We start from the raw sequence: 22,226 nt of genomic DNA, 5'->3' as shown, positions 1-22,226 counted from the left end.
CTTCTCCCTCTTGTCACTTTCTTCTGCGGGAAAACAAAGTAAGTCACTGAAGTGACATAACTGGTGGGCTGTTAAACATGGTTTCCCCCCAAATTTGGTTTCCCAAATGTTATTGAAGAGTTTCAAAAGAAAACAGTTCAGGTAAAGTGTATTCGTGTTTCTCAGGAGCCAAAATGGTTAATTAATTTTAAAGTGACATTTTAAAAAATATAACCCGCAGGTGTCAAAGTTCTTTTTATGAGAATAGAGAGGATAGAGTTCCACTTAGTTTAACAGCTGTACTTTGAGTACACAAAACATGCCATTTACCAGACAAAACTAATGTGTGGTAATAGAAATCACAGCACAGTGATGGCCTCTGGGGAGCAGGTGATTAGAAAGAAGCATCGGGAACTTGGAGGGATAAGTAAATTTTATTGGTTGGGGTGTGAGTTACACAGATTATGCATTTGTCAAAACTCATCCAATTTAAGATCTGTGCATTTCGCTGTTTGTAAATTTTACTTCAATTTTTAAAATCCTTAAAAAATATAGCATATTGAGTCACTTAATCTTTTAAAAGGTAGCACAATTATTCAATGATCAGTTATCAAGAGGATGTCAGAGGTACCAAACCTTGTCAAATAAGTAATTCTGGCAGTACAAATTAAATCCACCCAAAGTTTCAAAAAAGGCTTTAAGGCCATCATCTAATTTCACTGCCAGTGGAATTACCTAGTCCAATATCCATCCAATCATCAACTCAAATTGGGATTCCTTTTCAAATACATGCCACAGTCCCTGGCATTTTCAGTTCTGAAAGCAAAAGCTCAATGTAAATTGTGGGCTTTAGTTACATAAAGCTGAGATTAATTCCAGTCCTGTCTCTGTAACCTTGGGCAAATGACTTAATCCCTCTTTTCTTCCACTGTAAAAGGCATATAGTATTAATTATATTGAAGTTTCTTGGTGACTGAGTGAAACTTATAGAAAACGACGCGCTCTGCATTAATCTTTCAGACACACATGCTGCCTTTGAGACCCACTCTTGGGAGGGGTTGTAGAAAGACCTAAATCTAGGTACAAATGGTTGAATCAATGTGCTTGGTCATTTTTGCCTTAATTACAATTTTTGCCAAACTGTATTATTACAGTCTTTGTTATACAGGTAAAATAGTTTAAGCTTTTCTAAAACAAGGCAACAGACATGAAGAGAAAAAAAAGCTTTCAAAAGAACAGTAGTATGGTCTTGTCAGTATTGAACTAAAACAAACTGGCTGTTAAGATCTTCAATTCTTTCTGGGTCAGCAGCTGCTCTAATGATCTTGCGCAAATTGTGTAAAATGTATTCAGTCTCAGTAACATCCTTTATACAAATGGTGAGATCTTTTATTTCCCTAAATAATACTCAGAGAGAAAAGTTTTAACTGACTCATGATTGTCATAACACAAGGAAGAACATGAATGACCCAATTTTCACACTGTAATAAGATCTTACATGTGTGTTAACTGACTTTCCTGGGGTGCTTCCCACATCATGGATATGTCATGGAATTTGGATAAGACAGAGTGTATCTCAGACCGGTTGAGCCCTGACAAGTCTGGTTGAGAAGCTTCCTAGAAAGAGGGTCAAGGACACCGATTTAGATTAGCAGGTTAACTCACAACACATTGTAATCCAAAAATCACTCAATTCAGTTAATACTTCTAGGAATCTGCCATGTGCAATCATTGACCTAGGCCAGTGGGAATTCAAACGAAGTGTTATATGAACAGTCCTTAAACTTAAAGAAACATAACTTATTCACTTTCTTAAGGCATCAAGACACCAATTGGAGAACAATACAAAATATAGTCAAGTATATTGGGCAGACAGTAACTCTTAACGAGTAACGAGTTACTCTCAGTAACTCGTCTTACGGAGACGAGTTGTGCACTGGAAACAAAATTTTTCTAGAGCAGGTGGGAAATGAGTGGGAGGAAGTAACAAAAGTCAGGACAGATAAGGGAAGTGTGTCCCAGAAAGCACACCTTGTGCAGTTCCTTTGACCCCAGCGCCTTCTGCCATGTATGCTGACCTCATGGTCCTTGTGAGCCTAGTTTATTAAGCTCTTCAGCTCCCACAAGCGTTTCTAGATCCCTCCATCAGAACTAAGGGCTCTTCCCTGTCTTCCACAGCATGGTACTTGTACCCCTTCCGTGGCAAACGCTTCATTCCACCCTCAGTTAAGGTTGCTCACATGTCCATTTCCCCAACTATGCCACCTTCTTAAGGGCAAGGGCTATGTCTTACTCACTTTGGTATGCCCACCCACCAGTTGCCCAAAAAGTTCTTCACACTAAGTTGGTGTGTATTCAAAAAAATGTTTTTTTAAACTGAAGTGAATGTGAGATAAAGCAGGATAAAGTTGAGCCAAATTATAAATAGGTATATATATCAGAGTTCATTTATTCAGTAAATGTTTATTGAGTGCTTCCTATGTGCCAGGCCCTGTTCTAGGCTCTGAGGACATATCCATGAACAAACCAGATAAAAATCTCTGCCCTTGTAGAGCTTACACTCTAGATCTATCATAAGGGATGGGATTAGCAATAGATTTACTTCAATTCAACCATATCTGTTGGGGGGAAAAAAAGACACATTTAAATAGTTTAATTATTGGTGCAATAAAAGTCTACTGTTGACATGTAGTTTTTATTATACATTGTACTTACTATATTCATAAAATATTCACACCCATGTATCACTCTACAGGGATTCTAATTGAAAGACTATATGTAGAACTTTATTGGCAATTTAAGAGATTTTCAAGCATCATTTTGAGCATGCTCCATTTCAACCTTAGGCACAGTCTTTAAAACCTAACCACCTTGTAAGCTGTGACTCTACTGTATCAAAATGAAGACTTTGAGATTGTTGGGCAAAGGAGAACCATTTAAGTATTTGATATGATGAATCCACATCTAGTTACATTAGTCTGGTAACAGAGAACAAGAGATAGTACATTCACATGAATATTCATGGTCAATCAACAGTGGAATTCACATCAAAAATTTAAAAAAGAAACACAAAAAACAGGTCATGAGCCATTTGCCATTCTTTTAAAAACAACTAACATATTACGAGCTTGAGGTCATAAATATTTATAATCAAACCTTGATTATAAAATCTAAAAGAATAAATTGTAACATACTGGCTTAGTCTAAATGTTTGTCATTTTCATTACTTTTCAGAGTATTTAAAAGGACACCAAGTTAAGAAAAATCATTTTTAAATTTTCCCATAACTTTATGTACATTAATACCGAGCATTTAACCCTGAAAACAATGTTCACTTGTACAATGTAAAAAATTTTGACAGTATATGACTAGAAATATTCCATTAATAAAGCTACAAACAGATTTATGCTCTTAAGAGCAACGTTAGGAAAGCAAAAATAATAATTATACCAATGATAAGCACCAAGACAGAACTTTTTTGCACTTATGGCCTGGTTGGTTGTATTTAAACATAACCTCTACCAATAGAGGACCAAAATAACACCTTATTTGAAAAAAAGAAGAAAAAAATAAAAGAAAGATAAAAATATACATCCAGAGGTCTGGAAACAATGAAGAACGTCCACTTTAAAAATAAAACAATAAAAGCAATCATACTTGTTTTTAATGAATGTGATGTTTGCAAAATATATTCATATGTCACTTTACTGCTTCTTTAGTTCACGTTATACAATTCAGATTGCTCCTTTTTTGTTAATGTGTTGTCACATTAATATAAATAAATACGTTGATTTATGGGAGTTTGCTGTAATGAATCCAAACATTAGAGCTACATCCCAGTATCTCAAACCATCTTAGCTGCAATTCATTCCAACTGGTGAAACAAATTATTTATTTTTGTAATTTTTAAAAACCTTAGGCAGATGAGATATTGTGTAAGTACACATGTGTGCACACGTGCATATACAAGTTTGCCACAGCACTATGAGAAAATGAGTGCAGCCCAGAGAGAGCAGTGACATACTGTGTTTCCCTGAAAAAAAGACCTAGCCAGACAATCAGCTGTAATGTGTCTTTTGGAGCAGAAATTAATATAAGACCCGGTCTTATTTTACTATAAGACCAAGTCTTATATAATATAGTATAGTATAATACAGTATAGTATAGTATAATATATAATATAATACCGGGTTATATTAATTTTTGCTCCAAAAGACGCATTAGCTGATTGTCTGGCTAGGTCTTATTTCTAGGGAAACACGTTATAAACAAGGTTACACAATGGCCCAAAAGACTTGGGCAGCCAGACACTCAGCTTACCCCCAAACAAACCTGGGGCTGAGCAATGAGGGAATTAGGGGACCTGTCATCACAACGTGGGATCAGTGACAGGTTTGGAAAACGAAGACTAAGGCAGAATGCCACAGGGACATTCTCCAGACACTGGAGGATGCAGAGCAGTGCCAGCCACTTTTCGGGCAGGGCTCAGGGACTGACTCTGGCTGCATTTGGAGAGATTCCTGGGTCTGCAGCTGAGGATCCCTGTACCTTTCCCAAAGGGCACCTGTAGCAGCCTCCGGCATGGCACTCCACCTCTAGGTGAGAATGCCTGAGGGACCCTAGAGAGTGAACCTGGGCATGGCAGCCTCCTGATCGCAACGGTTCTCTCCATACAGATACTACCACTTACGGAAGCTTGGCCAAAACCCATCACTACCTTCCACTTCTAATTCAGTCTCAGAATAAGGGTCTCCTCTGTGCCTATGGGGTCCCTGAGTTTGAGGTAATGTCAACATACTGTATGCTGTACAGCAGGAACACATGAAGTCAGAGAGCCTACTTTAACATTCAAGCAATCTAAGTTCAGTATTAGCTGGTTGTTGTGACCTCAGTAATAATTTTCAGCAGGAAAGTCTCTCCACACAACTTACAAAGGGTGGGGAAAAGAAGAAAAAATTGCTAAAATATGACAGAAAACATTTTTAAAAGTTCAGTGTTCAAACTCCTTGGGGGAAGAAAAAGGAGATGTATTACGTTTTCATGTCTATGTTCCCGTGGATTTGAGGTAAAAAGCACCAAGGTCCCTAAGCTCGTTAAAGGTTCTCTCAGCCCCTCACCCACACACAATCCTAGGGAATTCCTGAGCCATCTACTTCCCAAATTAGTAATCGTATCTCTGGGCATGTCTATACAGCTCTTTAATTTAGTTTCAAAATCCACAGCATTTTTTAAACAAAATGACATAATTGCATTCCTTAAATGCCAGCCATGAAATCATCACTAAAAAAAAAAAAGAAAAAGAAACTAGTCAGATAACATGTATGTAAGTCAAATAAAATTCTCTCCTTTTGTAAGATGTTTTATTTGGTCTTTAAGAAATGCTTATGACTGCTTCTAAAGAAAAGCCCTTAAGAGGAGCTGCCCATAGCATTCCGCGGTTTGATACTTTGTTCCAGTGTTGTCAGGTTCTTAAACTACACTGTATGTATGACCTTGCTTCATGAAAATCCCCAAAATGGGCACATTAGAAACAGAAAAAAACTTTCCTTATTTGTAATTCAGTGAATTTTAGTCACATTAAAATAATGACCTAACCTGTCAAAACACGCGACTTCTCTTTTTTTCCCCCAGGAACTAAATTCCTTTCTTCAAAAAAATGGTTAGTTTTAAAGATCAAGTTAAAAATCCACCATATTTCAAGTTAAACTCTGAGGGTTCTAGATAACTGTAGCAAGATTTCAAATTCACATTTGTATTCATTTCTCTGTATTTTCCAATATTTTATCCTCAGTAAAATTCCTGGACAATAATATTTAGGGAAAAATTAAAAGGGTTTATACTGTGAAGTTCCAGTAAATTCTCAATTTATTCTCAGGGTTTAGTCTTTGCTCAATGTCATACAACTTCCATATGACACAAGTATATGGATAAAAAGTATTTTAAATACAAAACCCTTAGCTCTGTGTCATAAATAAATTTGGGTAAAACCGCAAGCCTTCCACTGAGTCGTCTCGGCAAAGATGGCCCATCTTCTCTGCAAGAAGCAACCTAGGAATCAAGGGGAGAAAATCACAATCATCTGTCCATTCAGAATCACAAGCTGTAATGAAGAGCAAGGACCTTACTTACCTTTCTTTAGCCAGGAGGACAGACATTCCCACAAGCTTGGCAAACTCTTCTGATGTCAGGGATCCTTTTTCAGAAACCTAACACAAACACACAGCAGAAAAATATGTCACAATTTACACCACTCAGGTACCTAGAGAGAATGTCTACCGGTATACTCGGGAAATAATTTACTGAATTTTCTACTTAAATACAAAGAATATTCATTATAGAAGTAAGTCTTCTTCACTAATGTTTAATTCTATAAAAGCTGAAGGACCCAGACCAAATAAAGTAGATGAAAACATACTATGAAACACTTTGTAATGTAACAAAGGCACTGTACTAAATCCTAAAAAACAAAAAAACTTCAATATTCTGAAAAGGAACATATAACAAATTCTAATTGACTGCACATTATATGCTCCAGTGAAGGACCGTTATGAATAGGGTAAGTTTTAAAAGTGTGTTTGAAATATCTATAGTCTTGGGTTTTTCATCTAGTTGAAAATAAAAAGTATAAATGTGAGTTATTCAAAATTGTAAGGCTCATTGTAGCAGCTATGAAAGCAGTAATACTTCAAGTATCCTAATGAGTAATAGCAGTTTGGCCATAAAAATCCATCTAGACTACCGTTACTTTTCTTATTTTTTGAAGCAAAAATTTCATAAAACAGCTTGTGATGTTTTGTAAGGCTGTTTTATGTAAGTGTTGCTGAAAGGAAAAGTTCAATCATCAGTAACATTCTGATTAACAAAGTTAAAAACATTCTCAAGACTAAGCTTCAAACCAAAAGAGAGCACCTCACTAATTCTAATTCTTTATGAAGATGTTTGAGTGTCAGCAAGCTTCCAAAAGCTTTCAAAGTATAATTTTGATTAAGACTTATTCATTGTTAATGATAAACCATTTTTTAACTGGTCTGCAAACGTTACTTTTTAGTAAAGTTAAATTCAAAAGGAAATCCTGTTTCTCAAGTTGCTAGGCATTCAGGTCCTCACGGCAAGCCCTAATGACTGGAGGAAACCAAGTTCACATACTGTCTCCAAGGCTGAGGCCACCATTTCCTCTTCCTTGTGGGACTGAAGCTCAATCACCATGACGCCACTGTCAAAAACTCGGAGCCTAAAAAAACGTAGATGAGAGAATAATGCCATGAATATATAGGGTCTTCAACCACTAAGAAGGCACAAATATTTTTCACTTTCTTTGATGCCCAGGTATGAGGGCAATATTAACACAAAACAACATTTAAAACCTAAAGACTATAAGCAACTATGGCATCACTAAAAAGCTCATGAATAAATAGTTTTAAAAAATATGAACTATAATCCACATGCTGAATAAAATATGGCTACTGTTTCTAACCTGAGGATGAGGAAAATGTAATTCACAGCTGAACATTTATACTTCTGAGTTCCCAGAGATAAACACAAAGTCTCAGGGAAGAGGGACTTCATCGGAGGAGCCCATATTCCTATCTCACGGCCCCAAATCACTCAAACAAGGCCGAATCACTCAGGCCACACACAGCATGGAAGCCAGAATGACAGAGGTGCTTGTGGTGCCACGTGAATTCTGTTCACGTATAATGTAATGGCAAAACGCAGGCTCGCCACACAGGATGGCAGACCTGGCAGGGCTTTCCTGTCCACTCTGTGCAGTAGTTACAGATGGCAAACTTCCTATACAGGTTCTTTTACCTGAGAGGCAATTTCAGAGCTTCCAGCATCTTGCATGCATTCACTAAATCTTCCGGTGAGAGCAACTAATGGGGAAAAAAATCCAGTTTACACTGCAAATTAATAGAGTGATGCTATGTAATTATAATGATCACTAAAACAGAAGAGGAAATTAAAAAATTATCATTTATCAAGGATTTTAGGTGGCTTAATCACTAGAAGGCAGAAAGATTAACAAAGAAGCAAAGACTTCTCTATTCATTAAAGCAGTGCTAGCCAATAGAAACAGAATGTAAGTCATATATGTAATTTAAAGTTTTCTTGTAGCCATATTAAAAAAAATTAAAACAGGTGAAATTAATTTATATATATAAATACACACACAGACACACACACCCAAAAAATGCAACATAGTATTGATATGAAAAACTATTAATGAGATAGTTAACATTTCTTTGTTCTGTACTAAGTCTTCTAAATCTGGTGTGTAATTTCCATTTACAACACGTATCAAGTTGGGTCAACTACATTTCAAGTTCACAACTGTCACATGAGCTAGTTACTGCCTCCCCTTCTGGACCATGCAGCCTTAAAGGATCCATTCGGTGTGATGGATGACGAGCACAGCTTCCAGTCACATAAAATGGTTCTGGAGCCAGCCCGGCTTAAGCCCAAGTCCCTGTCAAACCATTGTCTACAGGTACACAGTAGGTCAAATTATTTTCTCTTTCTAAGCCTCAATTTCCTCATCCCAATTCCCCCCAGATGGGGAGAGTAAAAACAGCAGCTGCCTCACTGAGTTACCAGGACAAATGAGGTAATACGTGCAGAGTGCCTGGTGGACAGTAAGTGTCCACCCATGGCAGTTATGATGACTACACAAATAAAAACCCCAAGCACAGGCTCAATTCGGGGTACTGGGGTGAGCACTGGTGTGTGAGTCATTTGCATGGAGGTAACTGCTGACACCACAAAACTGTGTTTGCCTCCGAGGGCACAAAGAGTTCAGGGACAGAACCTTGCAGGCTAAGGATATCTGGGCGTGAAGCGGCAATGAGAGTTGAAGGACAGCCGCTGAGTCACAGCAAAGGAGCGGGGCAGCTTTCCCTCAGTATTATCTGCAGGCACTCTGTATCCCACCCAGTTAAGTCAAAACACTAACTATCACAGAGACGGGGCATCACGTACAATCTTATTAATCACCATACAAACAGACTGTACAAGCGGAAAGGTATCAGTCAGTTTAAACCCTGATTTTCAATGTAGGAAAACTGAGTCTGAGAGGTTAAGTAAGCTATTCAAGGTCACTTGGCAAAGCCAGGATCAGAACCCACCTCATGGATCCCAGAGCAGTGTTCTCTTCCCTGCACTGTAATTCTTCTCAAAATAGTTTTGATATTCACAACCCTTCCTCACATTATATTCACTGTAGCGGAATTTGTATAAAGTCTATATTTAATTTAAAAAAATAATATCTAAATATTCTATGCTTACTTCCATTCCTCGGGCTCGGTTTACTAAACAGTATACCTCCGTAAGTGACATAATCCCCCCTCGTTCCTGTTAAAACATGAAATTTTTAGAAGTGTTGTTATAACCAGCACCAGTTAGCATTTCTTAGAAATCATAATCACAGTGAAATCAGAAATTATAAAATGTCTTAAGAAACTTTTAAAAACACTACACAGGAGAACTCAGATATCATAAGGTATTTCAAATTCAATATTTGAACTTTAAAGTCATTATCACTTTTTTAACATTCACTAAATGAAAAGAGGGGCTCTCTACCATGTTTTAAAGGTGTATTTAAATGTTTTAAGTTATTCCAGCTAAGAAATTAAGATGAAATTATACAACCAATTAAGAATATCACCATTTTTCAAACCCTAATGAATTAATAATCTAGGTAACAACTGTCGATGGCTGCTAACATCACAATCAGACATTATGTACCTCCTGATGAAAATACACAAGACCTCTATCAAATATTGTCAAGAAAAAAAGAACTTTCTAGATATAACTACCCATTTGCAGGGAATACACAGGATAGGGAAGCATGTTAACGTACAAGTCAACAAAATCCAGAGTCTGAGACACTATCAGATAAACTACTAGTTTCTGCAATAAATAAATTGTGTGTGGTGGGGAGGAAGATGGGAGAAGGGAAAAACCCATGGAATTAAAAAAAAAACACCCCAAGAACTTGAGAGACAAATCAACGAATTGCAATGGATCTTGATTTGAACATACCAACTGTAAGAGAAAATGAAAACACTAACTAGATATTTGATAATATTAAAAAATTATTTTTAACTTTTTAGTTGTAGAATGGGATTATAAATTACATTTAAAGATATCTTTATTATTATAATTACATACTGAAATATTTACAGATAAAGTGATGTGATCTGGGATTTGCTTTACAATAATTCTGTGTGGAGGTTGGCCTGTAGAAAAAGCTAGATGATGGGCACTTAGGGATTCATTACACTATCCTACTTCGTCATGTTTGAAATATTTCTTAATACAAGTGCTTTAATAAAGAAAGCTTTGATTGCCAAACTAAGGTTAGAATTGAAGATGAATCTTATGAAATTATTAATAGTACATATTTTAAGACTTATATGGAAATATATCTAAATAGAGATCATATATTCCCTTTTGAAAATAAGAGATAAGAAAAACATATCACTTAGATTTACAAAGTTACAGATTTCTAAAATGAAAACTGAAAACAATTTAGAAGATTACTGACAAAGACTCTATTCACAAGTACACTGAACTAATTTAATATTACTGAAAGAAAAAATAACATGTCATTTGAATAGTAACCACATCACAAAAGGAGTTACGCTCTTATTAAGATTTCTGATGGTATGGAAGTAATTTAAGACAATTTAAAAAGACCATTTAAGTCTTATTTTTACCTCTAAAGGTGCCTGCAGTATTCCAGCCAGCTGTTTGGCCAGCTGCATGTGGTACTGTGTGCCTGAGCCATAGGTTTCCCTGGTAACTGGGTTAGCTATTCCCATGCTCAGCAAATAGGATTTAAACCTGATGGTCTATAATGAGGAGAAAATGTACAAAAAGAGAATTCAGAATTAGTCCCTCCATCCTGACATTTAAAATCCTTCCGTTATAAATTCAATTCTACTCTTTTTCTAGTAGTTCCATGCATAAATCTAATTATTCTTCCTTCTATCTTGGTATCTCATACTCCATTTACCTCACAAGTTTGGTGTGAGATTTAGATAACAACTATGCTATATTTAATGTCAACCCAATGATACAACCAAAAACTCAGAAAAATAGTTGTGACAAGATTGTAGACAAATTTAATGAAACAGATGTCAAACAGGGATATGTATAAGACAGTCACTCCTTACATATTTCAATATCTGTTTTCTACATTCCAAGAAAAGTTAGTGAAATATCCTTTAATCCTACTAGAATCAACAAAGCTTTTATGGCTAACTTTTTCTTTAGCACTTTCATATATCCTCAAATCCTAACAGAAACACTACATTAAAAAAGCAAATGAGTAAATCCCCCATACATCAATGCATTACCTGTGGTTTCTAATGCCTTAAAAAGCAACCTATTTACCTCATCTTCCGTGATGTCACCTTGCTTGTCTTTAATCTTATTAGCAATTGATTTTGATAACTCCACCATTTCCTTAGCCTGTCAACACAATAGTGAAAGACTGAAAAAAAATAATGTCCCCGAAGTATCTGCTATCAAGGTATTTTCAAAACTGTATCATAACTGGTATGGCATTACGAGGTGTAAATGATACATACCTTGACCATTAACTTGCTGAGGTCTTCGAAGGCCTGAAATGAGAAATGAGTTTTTGTTGGAATGTGTCTAAAGAACTAAAATGTTTTACAACAATGAAGCACTCTTATTTTCTTCCCTACGATAAAAATTTACAAAATTTTCTTACAGATGTCAGTTTATACAAATATTTATACAAGTAATAAATCTATTACTAAATTCTTATTCTAAGAATTTAGCTAAGAAAGCATAAATTTTCCAAAACAAACTGCAAAAAACAAGTTTTCAAATAGAAAATAATTACTATTGATTTAACAAACAAAAAGTGATATATGTAATAGTTCAGAAAACATTATTCACTGTTCTTTGACATAAGTAAGAAAATTTGTCACTGGCTTTTCCCCAAATCATTTCCTGACGGGAGGTCAAGAATCAAAGGCATTGGAAAGCTTTCCTGGTTGGAAATGGCAACATGCAGTTGCAGAAATACTTCTTTGCGCAGGACAATGTTAGCTTCAATACCACGTATAATTTAACTGAAACCAGTATGTCTCAGCCTCTTCAATACTGAACAGATTACACCTGTGGCTTTGGATACAGTCACTATGACAAAAGGAAAACATTCAAATACCACCAAAACATATCTAAATAAACCCATCAACTGTTTAATTTGCTATAATGAACATCCACTTCCAAGGCCTCTTCAAATTTAATCTGACAAATTTATATAAATTTGTTTCAAATTACCAAAAATATACTTCCTGTGCAGAATACCTGCTGTGTAATTGATGTGCACAGATGTTATTTTTTTAAACCGATTAAGCAATTTATCATTAATTGAAAATCTTTCGTCCATATAGAATTGTGATCAATAGCTTCTAATGAGCTCATGCCCATCTTAATTACATGCAGGAAAGTACCCCCCACCTGCAAATGGACTTTGCTAAAGAATAGAGTGTTGTGTAGGATTCTTATGGCCGACTCACTAAGGCTAATACTGAAAACAAAGGGGAATGTGCACACACCTAACAGGAATTTCCTCAGATAAACAAAAGGCTTAAACACTGGATTCTTATCAGCAACAGCCAGCAGATGCAGGAAACCTTTTGTGGGAAACTCTGGGCACTAGCTCTGAAACAAAGTCAATTCTACCGTTTAAATGGAGGGCAAATTACCCAACAACCTAGTTTTCAAAAATGAAACACACACAACACTTTATACACTTAGATTTTTAGTTTGAAAAGACAAAAAGAAGTTTAAGGAAAACTAGGAAGACAATACTTTTAAATTTTATATGGTAAATCACTATTATATTTTCATTAAAAATATGCTAAAAGTAACAGTTCACATAAATTAGTCATTATTCCTTATGGTTCATAAAAATGAATATAAATATTTTAGTGCCTTAGAAGAATTTCCTATAAAATATTTTGAATAATTATAAAACACAAACAAAAGCTTCCTCACTTCTATTTCTATTATTCTAAAATTTGGAATTAGACAACTATCCAAAAAATGGGTGGAGAAACTATCTACAGTAAAATTGAAGTAACATACGTACAAATGCAAAATTGATGCACGTGCCCATTCTATTATTTCAACTGCCAGTTTACAGAACCTTCTCTCTCTTCCATATCCATAAATTTCCACTCCGATTTTGAAAAAAGTGGCATCTGCCTTAAAATTAACCAGGGAATACTGTCTTAAGCTGATCTGTAGCATTATTTCTTACTTTCAGTCATTACTTTGGTTATTAGCTTCAGTAACTGTTAATACATTCTTGAATTTTCTGTTTCAATAATCTTGATTCCATACCTTTGCATATTGCATTCTCTCCACATAGATCCTCTTATCCCTACTGGTCATCTGCTAGCGCCTGCTCAACTTCCAGGCCTTGAATTCCATCTGCTAACAAGTCTTCCCTGGCCCCAACTGAAGTAACAGGCCTTGTTCCTGTTGCTGCCACTGTTTTCTCCTAACATGGAATTTCTCACACTGCAGAGAAAGTCTATTTGTCTGCCTGCGTGCCTGCCTACCTGGCATATCACCACATCTCAAACATGATACAGGGCTCCCACAAAGTAGAGAGCAAGGACTGTGACCTGCACAAGAGAGCACAATGCTTGTGTAGCACCCTTTGAGCATGTAACTCTGGGAAATTAAACTGAAACAGAATAACATTCCATAAAGTCAGAAAAACAATACTGTGAACACTAAATTAGTATGGCAGCATTCAGAAAAAGGAACACTAATAATGCAAAATTAGTTCACTGTCTGATGCCATCTCCAAAAGTGTCACACAAAAAGGAAGACAACAAATGTCACTGAAAGAGGACCGTGATAGCACCTTCTTGGTGGCAAAAAGAATGGCCATGATATATTAGACTACACTTGCCTGCAAATCAGGAGACCTGAGTTCTCATCATCCCGGTTCCAAATCTAGTCACTAGCTCTGAGACAATCACTTCTCTGGATGGTAAGAGGGGTCTCTAATGCTAAAGTGCTGGAATTTTATGGGAATAAAGGATTCTGGGAAGTTGGTGGCTATGGCAGCACAGTTTTTAAATCTCTCCAATTCCCAACATAAAAACAAACAGGGCAACTAGATCTCAAAACCAAAACCCACAGACAGCTTATACTACAAAACTAAGTGACAAGATTCACAAAAACCCCAAGATACAAGCAGGTGTGGACAAACCCCAAGAGCCACAAGATCTGCATAATATCAGCATGTAGGCAGGAGAAAGAAAAGGGAGGCACCAGGGGAACTTATAGGTCTGGAATAAGACAACCCCCAAAAGCCCAATAGGTAGTTACTGGAAAAGTGAGATGGGCCAACTTGAGGACAGTAACTCAAACTGGGAGGGTTTGCCCACTTCAATACTGGGTAGGTACAAAGGGTCCTCAGGAAGGGCTGTAGTAGTCTATGAACTCATGAAACTGGCCCTTTAGCCTTCTCTTCCAGGACAGAATCCCACACTGGGGAGAAACTACTGAGAGAGGAATAAATAACGGAGCAAGGTAGAGATAACAGAGAGGAAGAGAAAAAAAGGTTCTGATAAAAATGGGATGGAAACGGGTAGGAAATCACAGAAAGCAAGCCACCACCTTTTTAACCCTGTATGAACACAGCAGAAGAGACCTCTGTGCAGTAAGAAAAGTTACCTTGAACTACATCTTCCTATAAAAGTTCAGGAAAACTAATTTCATATGAAAATTAGCAACAGCAAGTATCAAGGTCAAATCCCACTCAAAATTATTATAAGAAAAAAATGAGGGGCGGCCGGATGGTTCAGCTGGTTAAAGCGCAAGCTCTCAACAACAGGGTTGCCAGTTCGATTCCTACATGGGCCAGTGAACTGCACCCTCTACAACTGGATTGAAGACAATGAGCAGCCACTGAACTTCTGGAGGGGCGGCCGGATGGCTCAGTTGGTTAGAGCGTGGGCTCTCAACAAGGTTGCTGGTTCAATTCCCGCGTGGGATGGTGGGCTGTGACCCCTGCAACTAAAGATTGAAAATGGCAACTGGACTTGGAGCTGAGCTGCGCCCTCCACAACTAGATTGAAGGATAAACACTTGGAGTTGATAGGCCCTCGAAAAACATAGTTCCCCAACATTCTCCAAGAAAATTTTTTTTAAAAAATGAGAATAACATTACACACAATGAAGCATGCCAGAAAGACATGTTCATAGATCAGATCAAAATATAACCTTATACTTCAAAATGAGCTAAAATATGTTTTAAAAATGATACATGCTGAGAAAGGACAACATGAATCAGAACTGAAGTGACAACATTCAGGAAAGGATTTTTTAAAAATTATTTCTGAAATAAAGACTACACTAGACAGAACACAAGATTGAATAAACACAATAGTTAATATCTTAAGAGAAACAACAGGTGAAAAGAGGAAAATTTTCTCAATAAAAAAGAAAGAAAGAAAGAGAGCAAAAGGATTTGAAAGAAAGTCACAAATAGTGAAGACAGGCAGTAAAGCTACAACACACAGCTCACAGACATCTCAGAATAAAAAAACTCAAAACAATTATTGAAAATTGTAATATAGAAAAACTTTCCCGACATTAAAAGAAAAACCTTCTGAAACCATACACTGAAAGCATATTAACAACCCAGAATGACTAACACATTCTAGTAAACACACAGACACGTTCTGGTAAAATTACTGGACTTTATTTAAATAAATAAACACATACATACATAAATAAATCCTTTGGGGACCTAGGAAAAACAGCAAGTGGCTTTCAAAGGAAGAAAAAATTTGGATTCTCATCACTCTTTGGCAGCAACACTTCATGCCAGACAAAAAATTGAAAGTAACATATTGAAGGCACTCAAGGAAAGGAAATGTGAGCCAAGGATTTTAAAACCACCAAAACTGACTTTCACATATAAGGAATACAAGTATGCCAGAACTCAAGGGATATTGTTCCCATGAATACTTTCTGAAAAATCTACTAGAGGATGAACTTCAGACAACCAAAATGAATAAAGGAAGATCAACAAAAGGACTGGTGGTATTACACGTATAGTTACTTATAAAACTGAGACTAAATGAGAGCTAGAGGGGAAACAGTAAATGCGGGAATAAGGAGAACACACACAAAAAAATTCTTTTTAACTGGTTTAGTAATTATTTGTTAGCATACTCCTGAATTTGAATAGGAAGTTATCAGTATGACCTCATGAGGCACTTTTTTCCAAAACAAAAAAAAATTGTAGCTTTTTCCACTGAAAAGGCCTAGAAATAAAGATCAATCCAATAGAGATGAATATTCCTGAGAGGGAGACTGTGGTTTTGAAGTACTATTTCCCACTAAAAGAAACTCGTTTCTCAGGTATGGTTGATTCCAGATCTGGGGCGGGAAATGTACAAAATGGGGCAGGAAATGTACAAAACGGTCCTCAACATTTTTTCACACCAGACTGTAAGGAAGCTATTTAAATCCACCAGGTCACATCAAAAGCTAAGAAGAGGTTCACACTGGCCAAAGATGGGACAATTTGAGCTTTAAATAGAATAATAATTGCAAATGATTGAAACATCAAAAATGTTAAAATTTATAAATTCATTAATAGTATGTTAAAAAAAACCTAATTAGTCACCTTTGGAGGTAAACAACCAATTTATTATCATGATGATAAAGGAAAAGGTACTTTTCCTACCTTCCCTATCACTGAGTAGCCAAATAGTAGATGAAGGCAAACATCTCTTTAAAAAGTATTCCAACTAATAAGTGAAAAATAAATCATAAAATATCATTTGCAACCAACAATGAATCAACAGACCTATGCACTGAACATTAACAGCTACTAACGTCATAAAAAGAGACATGATGTACCTCTTGATGAAAGCACACACTTCTAGTCTTACTAAAGGGATCAAACAGGAGTCTGATCAAGCCTCTGGATCTAGCTACCAATTTGCGGGAAACTCGTAGGGCTGAGGAACAGGTACAACTTTACCATTAACATGCGATCAACAAAACCTGTATCACGGGCACTTAATAGGACAAATACCCTGGTTCCTCAACAATGATCTGTATTTTAATTAGTAGGCCCAGAATAGGTACTATCATATGATTAATTTGATGTGTCCATTTGACTAGATCATGGGATACCCAGGTATTTGATTGAACATTATTCTGTGTATGTCTGTGAGGGTGTTGCCACATGAGGTTAGCATTTGAGTGGTACACTGAGTAACGCAGATTGCCCTCCTCAGTGTGGGTAGGCATTATCCAGTCCACTGAGGGTGTGAAGGAACAAAAAGTTGGAGGAAGCGAGAACTTACTCCTCTGCCTCACTGCTGAGCAAAGACATCAGTCTTCTCCTGCCCTTGGACTGGAACTTATCACCATCAGCACTTTGGATTCAGATTAGAATTTATATCACCAGCTTTCCTGGGTCACCAGCTTGGGACTTCTCAGGCTGTGGGACTTCTCAGTCCTCACTATCACATGAGCCAATTCCTTATAATAAACCCACTGTGTATATATAAAAAGATATGGATAGAAACAGATCTATAACTCTATGTACAGAGACATAGATATTAATATATCTATATGTCAATATCTATATATCTCCTATTGGTTCTGTTTCTTTGAAGAACCTTGACTAACACAAGTATTCAATAACTATTTATAGTTAAGACTTTATTTGATTAATATACATCTTTGAAACTCTATGAACAGCACTCTTCAATGAAATTTTATTTACAAATTATTATAAAAACTAAACAGTTACTTCATAGAATCATTTCATAAAAATCCATGGCCATTATTATATAAATGTGGGAAAACCAATGATATGTTTAGATGTATTAACTAGTTGCAGAATCTAATGCATAACAGGTTTTCTTAACTAGAGTTCTTTCCCCTTTGCTTGAATTTCCTCATATATGATGAAATTTCAAAAACACTGAAATGTACATGCTTAGGGTTGTTCTCCTAGCTGATGGGTTAGTTTGAGCCATTCTTATTGTATCTGTGTCTGGTCCCTGAGAGGTCATCAGCATAAGATTGTGTGGTGTCTGACCAGGGTTAAGGGCCACAGAATAGCATTTTTCCCTCTTCTAAATTAACCAAATGTCCAAAGCAATTATATAGAAGACCTTGAATTCATTAGGAGTATCCTCCAAAAAATTCCATCTACATTTTTAAATTTATATACAACAATCAAGATATTTTCTAAATCACAGAAAACAAATTTGCATTCTTGTTTTATTCCTTTTTGGAAAAACTTTTTGAAACACATTTTGGCTAAACCATGCAAACCTGAAGTAGGGCTGTTACATGGAATAAGATACTGCATAGCTTCACGCAAACTAAGTATGTTCCAATATACAGAACGGAATTAGTCATAACTGTATCCAAAAGAATAAACACAAATGGCTGAAAAAGACAGCTGACCGGAACTTGTGTAAGAGTTACCTCAGAAATGTTTTTGTCAGTTTCTTTTCTTTTTTCTTCCAGTTTCCTTTCGATGCCTACAATTCCTACAGCCCTTATTCTTCCTGGCTGAAAAAACAAAAGTAGAAAATAAAACATACAAAATAGGAAGGACACAATCTTTTGTAACCCACCATATTGTGTTTTCAATGGTGGGAAAGGACCCACAAAAAAACAAAGAAAACAGCACACAATTACATCTAGTTTCCTTTCAAAACATTTGTCAGTTTCTTGCATACATAACAATCTTCAAATCATCATAAAGAAGCATTCAACATACAATAAATAGCATATTTGACTCTTCATTTTACCTATAAATTAGATTTCCTATCCATTTTTGTTCTTTGGCAACCTGTTATGTATCTGATCTTTAATAGGGTCTCAAATGTGCAAAAAATTATCGTTAAAAGTTTTGGTACTTGACAGTTATTATACAAACTACTTTTACACATTTGAGTATCTGTCCATAGTTGGTAGTTAATTTAAAACTGGCCTGGAAAATGTTACTCAGTGGTATTGTCTGTTCTCTCAGATGTCACACTGATTATGAAGAACAGAATGAAGCAAGTGGAATCTAACTTCCACCATCCCAAGAATTACTCTGTAGTCATTTATTTTTACTAAGTGGCTCCTGTCTCTAGAGCACTAAATGAGATTCTATGAGAATAAATTTTTAATAAAATATCATTATTTTACTTCTGAAAAGTTCTATAATCACAGAAATATTTTTTCTTAATGAAGATAAGTACAGAGCTGAAAACACTGGATTAAGAAACAGTGTTAAAAATACCTGGGGTCCTCTATTTGTTTGAAATGACTGGGAAACTGGCATGTTCTCCCATCTTCTCTGTATCATTTCCTCTGATAAACGCCTGTAAAACTGTTATACACACAGATACACTTGAAATGAGTCAGTCAAATTGTGGCATCCTCCTACAAATCATTACTTAACATTTCTTTAGTTGAAAGGTCTGTTCAGTCATTTGCAACAAGCCTAGAATTCTCAGAGACATCAAAGAAAATCAAAGGAAGTTCTTTTCTTGGATCAACTTCAGAAAGAACAAAGAGGAAAAAAAAAGAAGGAACTGACCTTCTATATAAAGTGAGCTATTCTCAACAAAGAGATGAGTGACAATGAAATAAATACACTTACTTTAAACAATCCTGCCTATGTGGATTGTTTTCAATCTATACACAGTGCCAAGAAAAATATGCAACCATTATCCATGAAGGAAGCAGAGAATTATTTGTCTTAAAATGTGTAGGGAGCCTTAATTTGAGAAATTAGGGCCAAAACATGCCTCTGTTCACAAAAAATCAATTGTATTTTTCACCTACAGTGAGAGTGACTTCAGTTAGTGACTAATATTTGCTTAGTGCCTACTGTGTGAAGAGCACCGGGTGAGGTACTGCAGAAAAAAAGAACATAGGTCATTTATGACACCAGTGGGGCAATCAACACACAGACTTATAAATGTTTAAAGAATACATATACAGCAACTTATTCATCAGAACATTTAAACTACTATATTATGAAAAAAGTATGCAAGTGATTATATTTGTATGGAGTTAATAAAGGTAAAGATACACTGCTGATCTAAGGCTGGTGAGCTTTCAGATACTGAGGTAGTTTAACATGTCACTGCATTACACTCTGTCCCTTTAACCAGACTACGTATACCACTGAAAACTTTCCTAGTGGCATATTTCTAGCGTCCGCACTTTCCTTGTGACCACACCCTCCTGCTTCCTGTTCCTACTGAAACCTACACTTCATATTCTCCACTGATAAGGGTTAAGATATCAAAAATTTTATTGTAAAAATATGGTGATACCTGGCATGCTGCCTTTATCATATTAACAATATTGCCTTCCATCATATTAACAAACAACAAAAATTTCTAGTCCAATTTTATTCATATAGAATAAAGCACAGCTTTCTAGTCCAATTTAATTCTTACAGAAACTTACCTCAATCTGGCCATGTTCTTTGAAGGAGAGTTTGATGTAGGAGTTCTTACAGCTCTGGAATGGACCGAGCTCTTTGTTAGGAGGAGCTGGGTGAAGATGAACCACTATTTTGGCACTAAAGAAAAAGCAAACGTAACATATAAAATTGCCTTTTAAAATCATCAATTCTATTTTCATAGCTTTTAATATATTTCAGGTCTTATTTAAAATTCATGTAGAAACAAAGAACATCCTGAAAGGAATCCTTTGATAGTCTGTGTTAATTCAGTATTGATGAACCTTTCAAAAATATCTCTACCAAAAACTTACAAGCTATGAACAAAAAAGTTCGAGTTACTAGGTCTATGGACGAAATAAAAATGTGGTTTTAGAAAATAAGTTCAAAATAAATTTGTAAAATTTAGGATGGTTTATGATTTTCATTTATGATGAGGGTTTTCCATTTACAGAGTCATCCCCAGAGGTTACCAGGAGCTTATAATTTCTGCCAAGCCACACTACCTTACCCATTTGAAAACACAATGTGAAAACTTATCTGTGTAAAACTGGCCAGCTGACATTTTATTAAAACTCCATCCAAAGCTAACATGCTACGATGTCATTTTTGGAAAATGCCACTCAATCAACAGCATGATTTAGAAAGATATCCAATAGCAAAAACAATTCTCAAAATGCTGCTGCTCTAGGAACACAAATTACCATAATCTTTATGACTACCATTATCTTCTATGCTATCAAAAATACCACTATAATTGTTCAGTTTTATGTCTCTTTTCCTCTTTATTCCCCCCAACCTGCTCAATAAACAATCTTCTATAAAGATCAGCAAAACCAAAAATCTTCGCCAAAATATCTTGGATATCTAGCCTAAAGCTTTCTTTATGATCACATTACAGATTCACCTACTACTCAATTTTACTTTGTTTAGGCCCATATGGTTGCCTAAATATCACCATCAAATTGAAACACCATGTGTGGGGCCTATTCAATGTAACAAACGTTTTGTTTAGTGAACTGGGGACAGATTTGTAAGGACTTTTCATCTATTCCTTTGTGGTAAACATCTTTAGGTGAGGTGAGCAAATAAACTGTGCAAGAAGAATCAACTGTTTGAAATGAACTGCCAAGTAGAACAAAGAAACTATGACAAATAGGATGGGTGTAAGCATTAAAAAATCTTTAAAAGTGAAAAACCTGAGCTTTGCTATCAGCTTTTGTCAAAGGAAACCCAATGAAAAGCTAAGAGATTACGACACAAAATGAAGTTTAAAAATCCCAAAGTCAGCATAAAAGATCCATGCCAATCTTTTCACATATTCATTTCTTGGATCATTCAATACCGTATTTCATCAAGTTTAAAATCTATCAAATCAAAGAAGTATCTTGGGGGCGACCTGTTGGCTCAGTTGGTTAGAGCGCAGTGCTCATAACACCCAGGTTGCAGTTCGATTCCCACATGGGCCAGTGAGCTGCGCCCTCCACAACTAGATTGAAAACAACCACTCAACTTGGAGCTGAGCTGCGCCCTCCACAACTAGATTTGAAAAAAACGACTTAACTTGGAGCTGATGAGTCCTGGAAAAACATACTGTTCCCCAATATTCCCCAATAAAAATTTTTAAAAAAAGTATCTTGGGTTCAGAGATGTTTAAGGGTGAAAATGTATATATATCTTTGAATCAATGAGATATGGTAATTGTTGGGGGTGGAGGGGAAGAACTGGGAACTAAAGAGAA

General features: G+C 36.0%; 1 protein-coding gene across 2 annotated transcripts in view; it reads right to left on the bottom strand.

Annotated features, from left to right (window-relative positions):
• Positions 1 to 4,290: 4,290 nt before the first annotated feature.
• Positions 4,291 to 22,226, bottom strand: part of VPS36 (vacuolar protein sorting 36 homolog) — a 30,445-nt gene continuing 12,509 nt past the window's right edge. For both annotated transcript variants that reach the window (XM_081046367.1, XM_081046368.1), the window contains 11 exons: positions 20,491 to 20,605; positions 19,310 to 19,399; positions 18,502 to 18,588; positions 11,571 to 11,603; positions 11,374 to 11,451; positions 10,695 to 10,829; positions 9,262 to 9,327; positions 7,789 to 7,853; positions 7,126 to 7,210; positions 6,109 to 6,185; positions 4,291 to 6,027 (listed from right to left, as the gene is read on the bottom strand). In XM_081046367.1, the coding sequence (XP_080902493.1) occupies positions 5,934 to 6,027; positions 6,109 to 6,185; positions 7,126 to 7,210; positions 7,789 to 7,853; positions 9,262 to 9,327; positions 10,695 to 10,829; positions 11,374 to 11,451; positions 11,571 to 11,603; positions 18,502 to 18,588; positions 19,310 to 19,399; positions 20,491 to 20,605 (925 nt within the window). In that variant the 3' untranslated portion in view covers positions 4,291 to 5,933. The remainder of the gene's footprint in view (positions 6,028 to 6,108; positions 6,186 to 7,125; positions 7,211 to 7,788; positions 7,854 to 9,261; positions 9,328 to 10,694; positions 10,830 to 11,373; positions 11,452 to 11,570; positions 11,604 to 18,501; positions 18,589 to 19,309; positions 19,400 to 20,490; positions 20,606 to 22,226) is intronic.

This window comes from Rhinolophus hipposideros (genome assembly GCF_964194185.1).
Source record: "Rhinolophus hipposideros genome assembly, chromosome: 4".
NCBI lineage: Eukaryota > Metazoa > Chordata > Mammalia > Chiroptera > Rhinolophidae > Rhinolophus > Rhinolophus hipposideros.
This window is presented reverse-complemented; position numbering and strand designations above follow the sequence as displayed.